The following is a 15,591-nucleotide window of genomic DNA, read 5'->3' as shown; positions in this document are numbered from 1 at the left end:
ACTCATATCAAGCTAAAAAAGCTTGAACATTCTACTTTTGCTGTTGAGCCGTGCTTGAACAGTTACTACTCGACAAAACTCGGCTCGTTTACTATCCTATCCCTAGAGCTTTAGTCAGCATCCATATTATACATTTAACTTTAGCACTCCCTGAATTGCTCTACTCCAAATTTGCAATTGAGGCAGCCTGTCTAGTGTCTAGCCTTTGTTGCTACCCCTAACTCATGAGATGGCTTTGAAAAAGTCTCATTACAACTTATTACATGAACCTTAAAATGCTCACTGTTGGGTTAAATTGCAGCATGAACATATTCAAATATTGATTTAGTGATTGAATTCACTTTTTCCAATCTCTTTTGACTTAGAGTTGCTTCATAAGGTGTGGTTTCTAACTGATTGTGTTATCTCTTGGAGTTATCAACCTTTTAAAATTAAAATTTTGAAATCAAGTTTTTGGGATAAATGATAATTTATGAAAAACTTATTACACTATTTCCAGTTTATAAGTTTAATAGAAAGCAACCAAGTTATATTACAAAATTAGCAAGTTGCTACACTCTAGTGGTTTTATGTGATATTCTTAAATTTTAGATGGTTAGCCTTTCTTCTAAGTGGTTTTCTGAAGCAAATAGCTTCAGAATGGCAACTTAACTATTGTCAATGTGCTTGGAAAATTGTGTTTCCTGAATTATCAATTGCAGTCTTTTTTTCTTTTTTTTTTCCGTAAGCTATACAACTATTGAATCAGTTAGCGAATAATTTGATATCATGCATCATGAAAATAACAGATACAAAATTTGATGATAATAGGATGTTTACAATAACCTTGATAGACGTGTGCATAAATTTCACAATACTTGATGATGAAAAGATGATCTTCCACACCAAATAAATAAGCTAATTTCTCCCAAAATGTTTCCAATAACATTTTTCTTTGCCATGAAAAAAAGGTTAAGTGGTTTATTGGGTAGAATAGGTAACTGAACCAAGGATCGTGATGCATGAGATAACCCCAAAACTGAACATACTTAAATAATATATATTCACATGTGGAAGTTTGTTTTATAGGGTTTTTAGATTTCAATTGGACTAAGATGAACAAATTTTCTTATGTCTTAAGGGTTTGAGTTTTTGCGTTGAGGATTGGTAAATGATGCATGAATTTCTTCCAGTGCTTGCTTCTTGGTCGCTGGTACCAGCTTTGCAATAAATACAACAGCTAAACCACATATGACTGAGAATATGAAAAATGTTCCTGAAGTATCATAGCCAAAAAAAAATCATGATTAGTTACCACAGAGAAACCGTGAAATTGGAAAGTAAAGTGAAGATGTATGGTGGGTGGGATGCTACTTATGAGTTACCTGCTAAACTCCATGCTATCATAAACTTGAAGACGTATACAACAATCCAAGCGAAGGACCAGTGTGTTGAAGTCACTAGGCTTCCAGCTGTACCCTTGATGTTTATAGGATATATCTGAAATAAAATCATCCTTCAAAGTTCAATCTTATGGATAATCTTGCTTGTCCTGTGAAACTCATACTTCTATACTTCTATACTATCATGAAAAGGGAATTCCAAGTTTTTTTTTTGCCCCCCCCTTTTGTGTCATTTTTCTAAATGGCCACAAGTACCCAATTTATAGTTACATCTTGTGTGGTTTAGTACTACAGAAAAGAAAAAGGATAGAAGGAATCAAACTGTGATTGTGAGTTCTATAAATTTATAATCCTTGCAAATTCTTTCTTACTTAACATGTTATTTCATAATCCACTTCAAGGAATGTTGCTATTTGAGAGAGCCTAATGCTGTCACAAATAGTTAAAGCCAGTTTTCTTGTTCAATATGTAGTGATTATTGAGAGCAACTTTGTACGTGCAGAAGACTATTAAATTTTTTGAGTTCAGAGTTCAATAAGTTACATACCTCTGACATTATAACCCAGGGTAATCCTGCCATGCCTATTGCTTGAGCCATACTAAATACCTGCACAAATTGTTAATTGGTCAAATAAGTACATGTCATCTGATCTACCAGTACATGACAACTTGGCTAATAATTAAAGAAAAAGATCAATGAACACTTCCCTGTGGCTTCTATGGATTAGGTGGAAAACAAACATAAGAAATTGCTTATTTTCCTCTGCTAATAGGTGATAAGAGGGATTCAAGTCCAAGAAGACTACAACTTGAATCCATTTTCATCCAACATAAGCTTAGAATATGCTAAAGCATTTTAAATCCCCACAAATATTCTAGTTGGCACTTGTAAGTAAATGAGGAAAAATGTAAGAAGTTCAACAGAGTTTTTTTCAGTTCTTTTCTTGATAAGGGGAACAATTGTCCTGCAGATTATTGTATTACCGATAAACCAATTAGCACCAAAATGGGAGTGAGCTCCTTCAACAGGCTAAGGTCCTGCGCATAACAAATTTAAGTTTGTTACTATTGAATATGGAAAACAAAAGCATGAAATAAGAAGTGTCTACATATGGTTTTGGTAGAAACCTGAAAGATGTATGACAAGCCTACAAGGAAGCAACTCAAGCTTAGTCCACTGGCAGAAACCTGAAAACATTGGCAAACTTGATAATCAATAACTGTTGAACTGTAAGGCAAACTTAAAGAGAAATATTATTTGCCATTATCACCATTAGAAGTGGCCGTCTTCCTAAATTATCTGACAAGAGTACACTGATAATGTTGGCTGGAATCTGCACAAAATATGTACACGTTTGGGAAATGTATCAAGAAGAATTCCACATTCATTTAAGCTAGAGTGAGTCAAGTACCTGGATAATAGCCATAGTTGTAGTCCCAATGCTACTTGAAAATCCTATATAGACCAGAGAGTTGTAGTGTTCACAGTTATTCAAAAAATATAGTACCACTAGTTATATAAAAACAGTTCCTTGTTTTACCAGCTTCTGTAAATAAATAGCTTGCATAGTAGGCAACTGCACTGCTGCCTCCAAGTTGATCAAGCAATATCAGCCCAAGTCCGGCCTAAACCAATTTTAAAAAATACTTCACACTAACACAAGCAATTTATGGAAAAGAGGCCACAATAAGAGACACTCACTGTGAGTGAAGAGACATATCTACTATGGAAAATATGTAGTTTTCCAGTCTCTGAAAATTGTTGACATATTTTTGTATAATCCTGTCAAAAGCGCATGTTTCATTCTTTAATTTTGTCGTCAAGAAAAATAAAATTGTCAAAATAATAATAAATGAAAAAAATTTTCCTCTAATTGAGGTTACATAACAGTGACTCTACTATAAAAACTTGAATTGGAAACATTACTTTTATATCAGCTGCTTCTTGAGAAATATCAGCATTCTTTCCCCTAAAAAGCTGTAGAGAAGCTTCAAACTCTTCTTGCTTACCAACGTTTGCCTGTATTATTTCAGCAATGCAATGAATGGATGCTTACTTGTCATTTGTAGAGTAAACACAACGCACGTGATTTAGTAGTCTTAAAGAGACTTTGTTGCAAAACAAGCTTTTGGAAAAGCCAAGAACAACAGGATTTAGATTGGCAATATCTGTTGACAATGTAAAATAATTGAACAACCCCCGGGAGTAGATTCAATGGCTTATAAACACATAAGGTGAAATTACTCCTAACCAAAGTGGGATAAGTAACAAAGAGCAAAAGTATTTGAACACACACTCACCCACACCAAGATAGAGTGTTGGTAAATTGTTGAAAAACGATTCAAAGCTGAAGCTACTAAAAGAAGTGAAAACAAGGATACCTCGCCTGATAGTCACTCAAGTGAGACTCCAGGGTTGCCTGTAGCATGCTTGAGCAAGTCATTAAACAAGTTCACATCTTACCTGACCCTCACTGTCATAGATTTTGTTTCCTCTATTTTGGATCAAGATTCTGATCCTGTTCCTAAACCTTACTCATTAGGTACTTAATGCTACTACTTTTATTACTGGAGAGCAGTCATACCATAGAAAAATATTAGAGCCTTTCCACAGATTCAAATCCTTAACTCTGTTCCATCTAGTTTTTGATTTTGCACCTTCATGGTCTATCATTTATAAAGAACCTTGTAAAAACAAGTACTCTATTGAATTTTTAGAACATATAGCCGTGCGTCAGTGCATGCAGTGTGCTCTCGGAGTTCTATGAAGTGGACATGTAATTCATGAAGGTGTCCATGTAGAGGAAGTCCAGAAGTTTTGGAGGCTTCAACGAGTTGTCTACTGAGTAGAAGAGGCTAGTCGATCACAAGGTGTTGTGTGTAGATGTCTAGTCATTCTTCTATAGTGAATTGCTTTGTTAGGGTATGTTGCCCCAAAGTGTTTTTTTTTTTTTTTTCATTGGAGATGTACACCATCAGTTCTCCGCTTCGTTTTCCAATTTTTATGTTCTCTAATTATTGATGTACTTATAATGTGCTTAATTTGATAATTGTTGTCATTTGCAATGCATGTAATATAATTATTTTATAAGAATATAATGTAAAATTTGGAATTTAAATAATGCATGTATTATTTAAAAATATTTTTATATTTATAATATATATATATATGAAAAACATGATTTAATAAAAATATTTTACTTACATAATTTTAATACTGTTCTATATAAATGAAGAAGATGTTATTAAATATACCATAGTTATTGGTTGACTAATTTGAGTATATCCAAGTATATTAAAAAAATGTATATCCTATTCCATGGAACTCATGTAACAAGTTACATTATGTTTAAATTATTATATAAGTTTAGAATTGTAGCATTTTTTTTTTCTCTTTCCAAATATAAGTATGATGTCTATAGTTTTGAAACTTGAATTTTAAGGTATCTTTTGAATATTTATCATTTTTATTTTTAGGGCTTATATTTCTAATTTCTAATGTCTTTTTTGTTTGTATTTTTTAGCCATAAACTAAAGAGTTTGATACAAATAAAATAAAATTTTATACTTTTCAACCCAAAAATCATGAAAATTATGAATTTTTTAGCCCAAAACTAAAAAGGTAATCTACTCAAAGAATCAATTTAAGACCCAATTAGTCCAAAATAGACTGAAAGAGATTAAATTGGACTAAGTGGACCGAATGAATTGAAGTGGACTAATTGGACCGAATGGATCAAATAGATTGAAATAGACCGACATGGACCGAGTGAACTGAAGTGGACCAAATTGAACCGAAGTAGACCAAAACTGATTGAATGGACCAAAATGCTACGCTAATGTGACTCAAAAGAAGTGTGGAAACAATAAATGCTACGCTATAGCTTTTAAATATTATATAGATTAATTGGGGTCAAAATAGAAATTTGATACATATTAATGCTCACATGATTTTTATTTTTATTACTCAATTAAAACACCACATAGAGAAGTCTCATCAAGATAATTAGACTGACCAGCCACCTAGGTGACTTTGCAATGAAGAATACTACCACAACTTTTACTACACATGGAATAGCACCTGAAAATAAAAATCAGTGTGAATCAAAGCTATCCCTTTTATTTTTCTTAATAATTTTAATAAAATTAATTCAGTGAAGGAAGCAACAAGAAATTTACCAATTACAGCTAGGATGCGCCAGGAAATGTTACTTCCAACGAAATACATTAGTTGAAAGCCGCAAGTTATCATCAACTGCACATATGACAAAACGTGGGTATTGTGAACAATGAGTTGGCTATACAATTTAAGGCCATGATGATCTTATTATACCTGAGTAGCTGATGTAAATTGTCCCCTAAGATTCTTGGGTGTGATTTCTGCTATGTATACAGGTACCTGCTTGGTAATAAGAATTTGATTATTATTTTTAGACTATGTCACTAATGTTAGTTGGTATATAAAATTATCAATTATGAAATGCTAGTACAAGAAAACTTGCCACATATAAACTAATGCTAGTCCCAAATCCCAATAACAGGCTTCCGAGATCAAGCAACCAAGCATTCTACAACAAGCATTGAATTCTATTATATATTGAATGAAACCCAGGAGGGACAAAATATGTATAAAGTAATTCTGATAGCTTGCTTCACACTTATTTTTAATTTCTTTTTATAATCTTCACTTAATGAAAATTCTAGGAATATTCTTTCAAGAAAAATTACTAAAAGTTTTACCACAATAGTTTGCAGTGTCCTACTTTGGGCTTTTTTTTTGGAAGTACAAGTAAGCAAGGAAATGGCCATGTAATTCAATGAATAGAGATTAGAAATTAAAGTTACTCAGACTGCATTCTTCTAAAACTTAGTTGGAAGGTATAAAAAAGCAAAAACAAAAACCTGTGCCAATGCTATTGCAAGCCACCCTGCAATCCGGAATATTTCAGAGAACCACATTGCCTGTTTTTGATACGCAAAAAGAAATTGAGAGGAACCAAAAGATGTTAGTCAGGTTTTTAATTTTGAAACTTTATCTTCAACAGCAAAATCGTCATTAAATAAAAGACAAGCATTGGATCCACCTACACAATTGGGATATAATTAGGAAAAATATATAAAATATCTCCCATTGTGCAGTCATGAAGCCAATGAGCCTTTAGATATATAGCAGGAAAAAAAAAGGTTTTTCTATGACCAAAACAAAATTTTATAATATTTTCGTAATAAAATTTGGTGTAAGCCCACTATAAGTTAAAATAAAGAATAAAGTTTAGCTACAAAATTTAGGAATGTGCACAAAACCGACAAACCAAAAAAACCGGCCAAAACTGGCCGAACCGTTGCCAAAATTTCAGTTCGGTTTTGGTTTGGTTCGGTGTCGGTTTTCATTTTTTAAAACCAAACTTTTCTGTTTCGGTTTCAGTGGCAGGTTTGTATGCATCAAACTGGCTGAAACCGAACCAAAACATATTATAATATATTTTATATTAAATATATAATATATGTTTTATAAATATTTAGGCCTCCAGTTAGTGTATACATATTTGGGCCTCCGGCATTTTCATTTTATTTTAAAACATTTGGGCCTTTTTTTTTATATGATCCAGACTTTTCATTTTATCATTAGATTAACTAACTATAATGAAACTAATTACTAATTAGATATCTAGTTAAACTAATTAAACTATAAAAACAAAAGTTCGAAAACCCTACCCTGCATACCCCACATGTTTCACTCTCACTCTCACTCTTACATTCAGCCCCACAGTCCCTCTCACAGTTTTGCCGAATCTACCTTTGTCGTTGCCTCCACATGCCAGCCTAATCGTTGACTTCTCATGATGACCTTGTCCTTTTTGAAAATCTTGATAAGCCTCTTTTTTTTTTTTTTTTTCTTTTTTTTCTTTTTGTATTTTGGGTTTTGTTTAATATTGAATTAATGATATTTTTATGAGACTAAAGCTAATATCCTAGTAGTAACAACGTAAGACATATGTTTACTCACTACAAAAAACGCGAGCTATAGCCGCGTTTTTTGGCCGCGTTTATAAAAAAAAAGCAGCTATAGCTGATCTATAGCCGCGTTTTTAAGAAACGCAGCTATAGACATAGAGGGCGTTTGGATTGAAATTATCCGGGCTGCGTTTCTGCGTTTTCAGATTTTTTTTTTTTTTTTTCAGCCGTAGTTGTTGACTAATTCCTCATGAACAGTGCATCCGTGCACTGTTCATGGACCCACAAATTTTACTTTTCAGCAACTTTTTCATTAAAAATGGGTCCCACAGCACTATTTACACATTTAAAAATTATTTTGCTACAGTGTTTTCAGTTTTCAGCAATAAGTTCTATCCAAACGGACCCATAATCTATAGCCGCGTTTTTCGAAAACGCGGCTACAGGTCCCCCTCTAGCTGCGTTTTCAAACGCAGCTCCAGCCGAATAAATTTTTTTTTTAAAGTGGGGCCTGGAGTTGCGTTTGAAAACGCAGCTCCAACTTAATGAATTTTTTTAAAAAGAGGGGCTTGGAGCTGCGCTTAGAAAAGCAGCCATAGGGGGACCTATAGCCGCGTTTTTAAAAACGCGGCTTTAGGTCCCCCTCAGTCGAATAAATTTTCTTAAAATAAAGACCTGGAGTTCGCAGCAGAGGGGGGCCTATAGCCGCGTTTTCCAAAAACGCAGCTATAGGTCCCCCTCTGGCTGTGTTTTCAAAAATGTGGCTCACACAAAAAAAAAAAAAAAAAAAAAAAAAAAAAAAAAAACTTTAAACTTCCCACGTGCCCCCCCTTTCCCACCTACAGCCTCACCTACCCCCACTTTTAATATAAGTTCTTTTCTTTTTTTTCTTTTTTTCTTTTTTTTTTTTCTTTCTTCATTCTTCGCTCTTAAGCTTCAGGTTCTCTCTTTCCTTCTTCTTTTTTTTTTTTTTTTTTCCTTTTCTTTCTTCCTTCTTCACTAACTCTTCAGGTTCTTCTTCCTTTTTTTTTTTTTTTTTTTCCTTTTTCTTTCTTCCTTCATTTTTCCAATGTAGCTCTTTTTTTTTTTTTTTCTTTGTTTCTTTGAAGTTCCTACATCTTTTTTCTTTCTTTTTTTTTTTGTTCCTTTCTTTTGCAAGTCACGACATTTTTTTTTTCCTTCTTCACTCCAACACAACTCTTTTTTGTTTTTTTTTTCTTTGTTTCTTTCCAGCTACTTCTTCTTTTTTTCTTCATCTCAGTCACTAATTTTTCTATAGATCTAGTTTTTTTTTTTTTTTTTTTGTTATTTTATGTTTAGTTAGTAAGAAAATGGAGAAAATGCTAAAAATTTTGAATTTGTGCTATTGTGTCCTTGATATTGTGTTTATGTTTAAATGGGTTTGTGTTTCTAAGCTTGTACTTGAATGGTTTTAGTGTTAGATTTGGGTTGGCTTTGTTGAAGGAGAGGAGATTCATGGGTTTGTGTTCTTATATTTTGGAGCAAATTGTGGTTGTATTGTTAGTATGTTGTGTTTGATTTTGAATTTTTTGGGTGTGTTTGTATTGTGAGTATGTTGTGTTTGATTTTGAAATTTTTGGGTTTGTATTTGATTTTGAATTTTCTGGGTTTCCGTTTAATTTTGAATTTTATTTTTGGTTTGAATTTTGAATTTCTTGGGGGAAAAAAAACACCCAGAAATTTTTTTTTTGTTTTTAAAAAAAGCTATAGCCGCGTTTTTGAAAAACGCAGCTATAGGTCTCAGACTATAGCCGTGGTTAAACAACGCGGCTTTAGGTCCAATCTTTAGCTGCGGTTGTAAAAACGCGGCTATAGACCCACAGGGGCTGTTGCTGCGCCGCTTAGGCCGCGTTTACAAACACGGCTCTAGAAAAAGCGGCTATAGGCTATAGCCGTGTTTTTGGGGTCTATAGCCGCGTTTTTGAAACGCGGCTTTAGACCCCGTTTTTTGTAGTGACTTTTTCAATTTTTCTATGCAAACAAAGTTAGGTTTTTGAAAAAAACTTATGTGCTTGGCTGCTTGTGCTAGTTGGTTTCTTTATTTAAAATTAAAATTTTAAATACTATATAGGTCATGTGCTTGTTGACTTCTGATATATAAAGTTGGCTACTTTTTTATTTATTTATTTGTTGTTGGAATATTTGTTTATTGTTGTTGACATGTTGTGAAGTGTGAATCTGTGACTGTGATGTTGAGTTGTTATTTTCTTATTGATGTTAGAGTTTTGAAAAAAAAAACCAAAGGCCCAACCAGCCCAAACCCAAGACACCAAAACTGAAAACCGACCAAAATTGAAATAGAACCAAAACTATTTGATTTCCAATTATTTCAGTCAGTTTCGATTGACAATTTTACAAATCACAAATTTTAGTTTCGGTTGGCCAACACTAAGAAAACCAACCGAACCGAACCAATTACACCCCTAACAAAATTAGTTGTAACATAAAGCTACAACCTTGCTTAATATCTTTTCATTGGAGGTGAATTTTGACAAATCCACCATTTGATTACATCTTCTTATATCCTTCATGCTTGCAAAATTTCTAGAAATTTAAACATCGATAACTATGTCATCAATAAATTGTTTAAATTGTAAGTTTTTGAAGTTTAAAATTATGCATAAAATGTTAGCTTATAGAATATATAATAAATAATATCTTATTTGACCCAAAATTTGACATGTGTATTAAAAGCATAAAGAACATGCAATTCAAGGTTGTAGCCTTAGACTACAACCAATTTTGTAGCTAAGCTTTGTCCTAAAATAAAATAAAATAAGAAAATTGCATACAGACACTAAAATGTCAAAATAATATTATTTTAAAAATATTGTGAGATTTAGTTGTGAAAAGCAGAGATAAACTAACATTTTTCCGACCGATATAATCTGCTATCAATCCGTTTACTAATCCGCCAATCACTCCTCCTATTGTCATCATCGAACTGAAAAATGAATACCGCATAGTCAAATGAATATAATTGTTATCAATGGATAAGAGAATTGATGGAAACATAGCACACCTACTTACAATTGGTAAAATCTAAGAGTAATGCTAGAGATACAAACTATTTTACTACATTTTTACAAAATGTTGATGTGGCTAACCTATTGTTGGTTTTTATCTAGACCCACCAATAATATCACTTTTTCATTTACCAATAATCACTCATAACATCAGCATTTTGTAAAACTTTGTGTAAAATAGTTTGTATTTCTAGCATTATTCAAAATCTAAAACACAATATAAATATTTGAAGCAGACATATATTGATATTTACATTTATGCAACATGTGTAGCATTACTGTATATTAGATTATTCAAACACAAATACATAGGTATGTATAGATGTATACTATATAGACATGCCTAGCTACGTATAATGATAAAAATATTTAGAATAACTTTTAGACTTTAGCTATGTGTATACAAATTATACACACACATGGATTGAGTTCTATTTGATAATCTTATCATTTTTTTTAAACGTACGATAGAATTTCAATCTATGACACTCACTCCATAATGATTACTGTTATCATCAATTTAAAACGTACCAATCAATATTTAGTATAGGTGGAAATTGAATATCAATGCTTTTTCTTGATGACAAGAGACTTTACTAGTTAACCTAACAATAACCCACAATAATCTTACTATTTAATTACACATTTATTAATAATGGATATGCATGTCAGATCTTGTATTATTTAAATTTTTTAATTATTTATTTATAAAATTTTGTTATTATATTTAAAATATATAAAAATTGAACTATAAATCTTTTAAATTTTTGGATAATTCAATAGTTACAATGAGAGATGAGAAATTAGATTCTAGATGTCTTAATTAGAAATATCAGGAGGTGCTAATCAATTGAGATACAAGAGTATTCTTAGCGAAATATAAACATTTTAGAAATAAGAAAGTTCATAATTTTAATTATCTTGATATTTTTTGCAATTATAAAACTTGTATATAATTCATAAACTCACCAAGATATTTATGTAGCAAAAAAAATTTAAATAATAAAATATTTTAATGCATGGTTATATATGAATATATATTCCAATTTTTATGGTTCAAGTGCAGAGATATCTTAAATAGAAATATATCTAAGACAACGTTTTACTTTAACCTACTGTAGACATTTTGGGAAAATTATTCAACATCCGAGAGCAATGATCCTTCTTATAACATAATTAATGGTAGGTTCTAGCTTGAATTTAATTAAAGTGATCCATAATTATGTGAGAAAATGAATTATTAATTATTTCTATCAAATGATTAGTCAATATTTTGGAAAAATTATAAAATACTTCAGAATTATAATAAATGGGTTGAGTAGTGGGCCATTATGAATTTAACTTGTTAGACCTACTATTATATTTATATGAGAAGAAGGACAAGAGGAGTACAACTTTATTGTGTTTACGAAGTATTTTATAATTCCCAACATTATGGGTGTGTAATTAAAGAAAATGTCTGTCAGTTTTCATTGGAAAGTATACAATATTTCAGAAATACAATAATGTTTTACTTACTCCTCTCACAAAAATGACAAGTCTATTAGTTGAATTCATTATTATATGAAAAGATAGAGTGTGTTATTATTGTACTCTCAAAATATTGTATAATACTCCTTTTTAATTGGGATTTAAAAAAATGAGTTGAATTTGAGAAAATCATACATTCAAATTTTACCATTTTAGTAAATGTACATAGATAAGTAGAAATTACAAAAAATATTAAAGGAAAAAAACTAGTACTTACAGAGGTATCAGAGAGACTCAAATCTTCGACGATCCCAGATTTAGCAGGTGAAGAAAAAGCTGTCTGCACAATGCATATAATACATTTGTACAATGTTTAATCCATACAACATATTACACTTTGGCACTGCCATGAACAATCTCTTCAATTCACGAAAATGATAGTAATATTTCAAATACACCTAACTGGTTAGTTAGCATCCTTCATAGAACTTTGTTATGTATACAACATATACAATATAATACTATTTGATAAGAGTTAAGCATAAACGTTGTGTAAACTTTCTTACAACGCTTGACTTTGTACCCAAAAGAAACAACCCATGAAATGATGACCGTATAGTAGAAATTCGTGTATTTCTTTGATATATATAGCTTACATGCAGTCATGCCATTTGGTTATGCAGTGGTACTTACAGCACACCCAGAACCGAGGGAGCCACAGAGGGCGACCAAGGTGCTGAGCACAACAAAAAGCGTGACTGATGAGGAACCACTTGATTGCAAGTCATCATCAGTAGTAGTAGTATTACTACCATTAGTATACGTAGTGTTTGCTTCAGTAGTAGTAGTAGTAGTATTACTACCGTTAGTAGTAGTGTTTGCTTCAACAGGTGAAGGCCTTCTCAATAGCGGTGCTTGCATGCTTTTTCTCTCCATGTCCTATTTTTAATGGAAGATAGGTAGTTTTTGGAGAAGAAGATGAGATATAAGTATTTATAAAGCTAGAGAGAGAGAGAGAGAGAGAGTCAATGACAATAATGACGTCCATGTTGTCGCTCCTTTTTTGTTTTGTTTGTGTAGTGGTTACTACTTAATTAGGAAGGTCGATCTATATGTTATTCAAAAACGTAAAGAGCGGAGATAGCTCCCAAAGTGCTGAGCACAACCACAATTGAGGCCAAAGAAGAAATGGTACAAGTTAGTTAGGGAGCTCTCTCTCTCTCTCTGACCAGAAAATTTGTGTTTTAATAATAACAATACGTTCAATAAATAAATATCTTATTGTTTTTTTAAATGTAATATGAGTATCATATCATTTGAAGCATTCCAAGCTCTATTCTTTATGATGAAGGAATATTATGAATGTGGAAATTTCGACTTGAATTCCACTTCACCTAACTAGAATAAGATAGAGAAATCAAATAGGCATCATCATAACGTTGAATATGCAATAAAAGCAATTTGTTTCCTTAGAGTATGTTTGGTTGGAGGTGAAATAGGGATGATGAAAAATAATTGAAAGAAAATAAGTTTTGATGTTGTTTGGTAAGGAGAGAAATAATGGAAATTTTGTGGTGGAGCCTAGACATTTTCTTCCCTGGCTCATCAAGAACTTATCTCTCCAAATTAGAAAGAAAACAGGAATGAAAACTCCCGCTCCAAAGCAATGACTATGCCTCCAAATTTTAATGCTTCCTACGCATCTCACCTACTCCACGCAACACGTCTAGTTTTCTATTCATTAAAAAAGAAAAGGAAAAAAAAAAAAAAAAAACATGTCCAGACGAATGCAAAATGGTCTTTAAACCAGATTCTGTTTTGTAGCCAAGTTTTTTTTCCCCCCACCCAGCAGAATGTCCAGAATATATATATAAAAGATTATATTATCTATAATAATAAAGAAAAATAATATAATTGTATATGTATGATGTGTTAATTTTTATATTATTTAATAAGTACATTTTAAATAAACTACATTTTTTATACTCTCAATTTTCTTCTTAACCAAACAAAAGAATTTTTCACCACTCTTATTTTCCACCCTTTCAACTAATACACAGAAGAGAAAATTAAATCTTTTCTATTCTCTCATTTTTTCATCCTTCTAATAATTTTCTATCCTCCTACTTTTTCACATCTCCAAATAAACCAACCATTCCACTAAATAAAATTATAAGCATACCTAGAATAATGCTCTCAATAAAAGTAAAGTATCCAACTAATACACATGAGAGAAAATTAAATATTTTCTATCCTCTCACTTTTTCATCATTCTAACAATTTTTTGTTCTCTTACTTTTTCACCCCTCCGACTAAACCAACCATTCCACTAAATAAAATTATAAGCATACCTAGAATAATGCTCTCAATAAAAGTAAAGTAATTGAATAATTTGATTACTATTCATAGATATAAATATGTTATTGAAGTAGTAGCTTAGAATAAGAATGGGTGGAATAAAAAATCGAAGAAGACTCAATTATCATCAAAACCCTTGTTGAGATTTCTATTAATTAATATGACAATTCCACACGAGTTAATATACATGATAAAATGTCGATAAAATAATATCATCCGGATCTTGAAAACGACTTCATGAAATTAATGAGTTGGAATAGTCTACACGTTAAAATGCCTATGGTTAGATTTGGGTTATTCCTTGAAAGCAGGGACGTACGGAGCAACTATTGGTCTAGGGGCAACCCCTATTTGTTTTAATATTATTTTATGTATATACTAATTTTAGTAACTTTATTACATTTTACTCTCCTTAAACAAGAAAATTGATTCTTTTATTTATTTATTTTTCAAACCAATAAAATTGATTCTTTTAAGAGTAATGTTATACTCACAAATTTTTTTTTCACAAACTGTTTTGGTAGCAAATTTTTATTGATTCACAATGAATCCACTACTTACATCATTTTTTTACCTACTAATAATCAGTTATTACCTCAGCGATTTATAAAAAAGTTTGTAACTCTAGCATTTTCTTCATTTTAGTAATCATAAAAAAAATTATAGATCTAAAATCTAAAACAAAATATACAAGCTAAAAAAAATAGCTCAACAACAAAAATTACCAATAGTAAAACTAAAAAAAAAAAATTAAGCACAATCAACCAAATTTATCAAAAATAAAAAACCATACCATTTAAAAAATTCTAAACAAAAATAATTTTGTTCTTACCCACAAAAAAAAAAAAAAAAAAATAATAATAATAATAATAACTCAATGGTTAAGTAGTAGTAGAATCAAAGGTTGAAACTGCTACACACAATTAACAGTAAAATCGCACCCATAACTCAAATTTTTTACTCCGACAAGTTATTCATATTTCTTTCAATCATAAGATAATGTAATAAGTTAAAGAAATAGAACAATAAATATTGTAAAAAATAAAGTTAGTAAGATATGATGACAAAGAGTATATATTGGTTGAGTTTATGTTTGTCTTAATCGTTTGTTTCGACTTTAGCAATAAAATAACTAGATCAGAAACATCCAAGGGTTACTGATTGTGATCCAATGAAATGATGCACTTGTAAATTCAGCAAAAAATAAAAAATAAAAATTGATGCACTTATGTTATTGCCGGATTATATAATTGGAAGTAATATTGAGTTTGTAAGTATTATATAATGACCTAATTAATAGATCCAATTGTATTGGAAAATTCATATACGTACAAACAACCATATTGCTCATAGTCTCTCTCTCTCTCTCTCTCTCTCTC

The 15,591-nt window shown here is 31.2% G+C and overlaps 1 protein-coding gene across 1 annotated transcript; it reads right to left on the bottom strand.

Moving 5' to 3' along the window:
• Nucleotides 1-1,018: 1,018 nt before the first annotated feature.
• On the bottom strand, nucleotides 1,019-12,775 carry LOC142617237 (sugar transporter ERD6-like 5). Its single transcript, XM_075790007.1, has 18 exons — nucleotides 12,548-12,775; nucleotides 12,133-12,194; nucleotides 10,227-10,317; nucleotides 6,285-6,344; nucleotides 5,885-5,950; nucleotides 5,716-5,781; nucleotides 5,562-5,637; nucleotides 5,399-5,463; nucleotides 3,310-3,402; nucleotides 3,085-3,165; nucleotides 2,924-3,008; nucleotides 2,795-2,838; nucleotides 2,654-2,716; nucleotides 2,511-2,570; nucleotides 2,367-2,420; nucleotides 1,930-1,989; nucleotides 1,365-1,479; nucleotides 1,019-1,255 (listed from the first exon to the last, which is right to left on the bottom strand). Exons 1-18 carry the CDS (start codon nucleotides 12,773-12,775, stop codon nucleotides 1,116-1,118), a joined length of 1,509 nt encoding a protein of 502 aa, XP_075646122.1. The 3' UTR covers nucleotides 1,019-1,115.
• Between the last annotated feature and the right edge of the window lie 2,816 nt (nucleotides 12,776-15,591).

The sequence above is a fragment of the Castanea sativa genome, chromosome 11 (assembly GCF_040712315.1).
Source record: "Castanea sativa cultivar Marrone di Chiusa Pesio chromosome 11, ASM4071231v1".
NCBI classification, from domain to species: Eukaryota; Viridiplantae; Streptophyta; class Magnoliopsida; order Fagales; family Fagaceae; genus Castanea; species Castanea sativa.
This window is presented reverse-complemented; position numbering and strand designations above follow the sequence as displayed.

Excerpts from the sequence above, each read along its gene's own strand:
- LOC142617237 (XM_075790007.1), bottom strand. The coding sequence starts at position 12,775 with ATGCAAGCACCGCTATTGAGAAGGCCTTCACCTGTTGAAGCAAACACT. Across the intron at positions 6,345-10,226 it reads ATTATATCGGTCGGAAAAAT|GCAATGTGGTTCTCTGAAAT; the intron begins GTTAGTTTATCT and ends TATCAAAAACAG. Across the intron at positions 5,638-5,715 it reads AATTTACATCAGCTACTCAG|TTGATGATAACTTGCGGCTT; the intron begins GTATAATAAGAT and ends TCATATGTGCAG.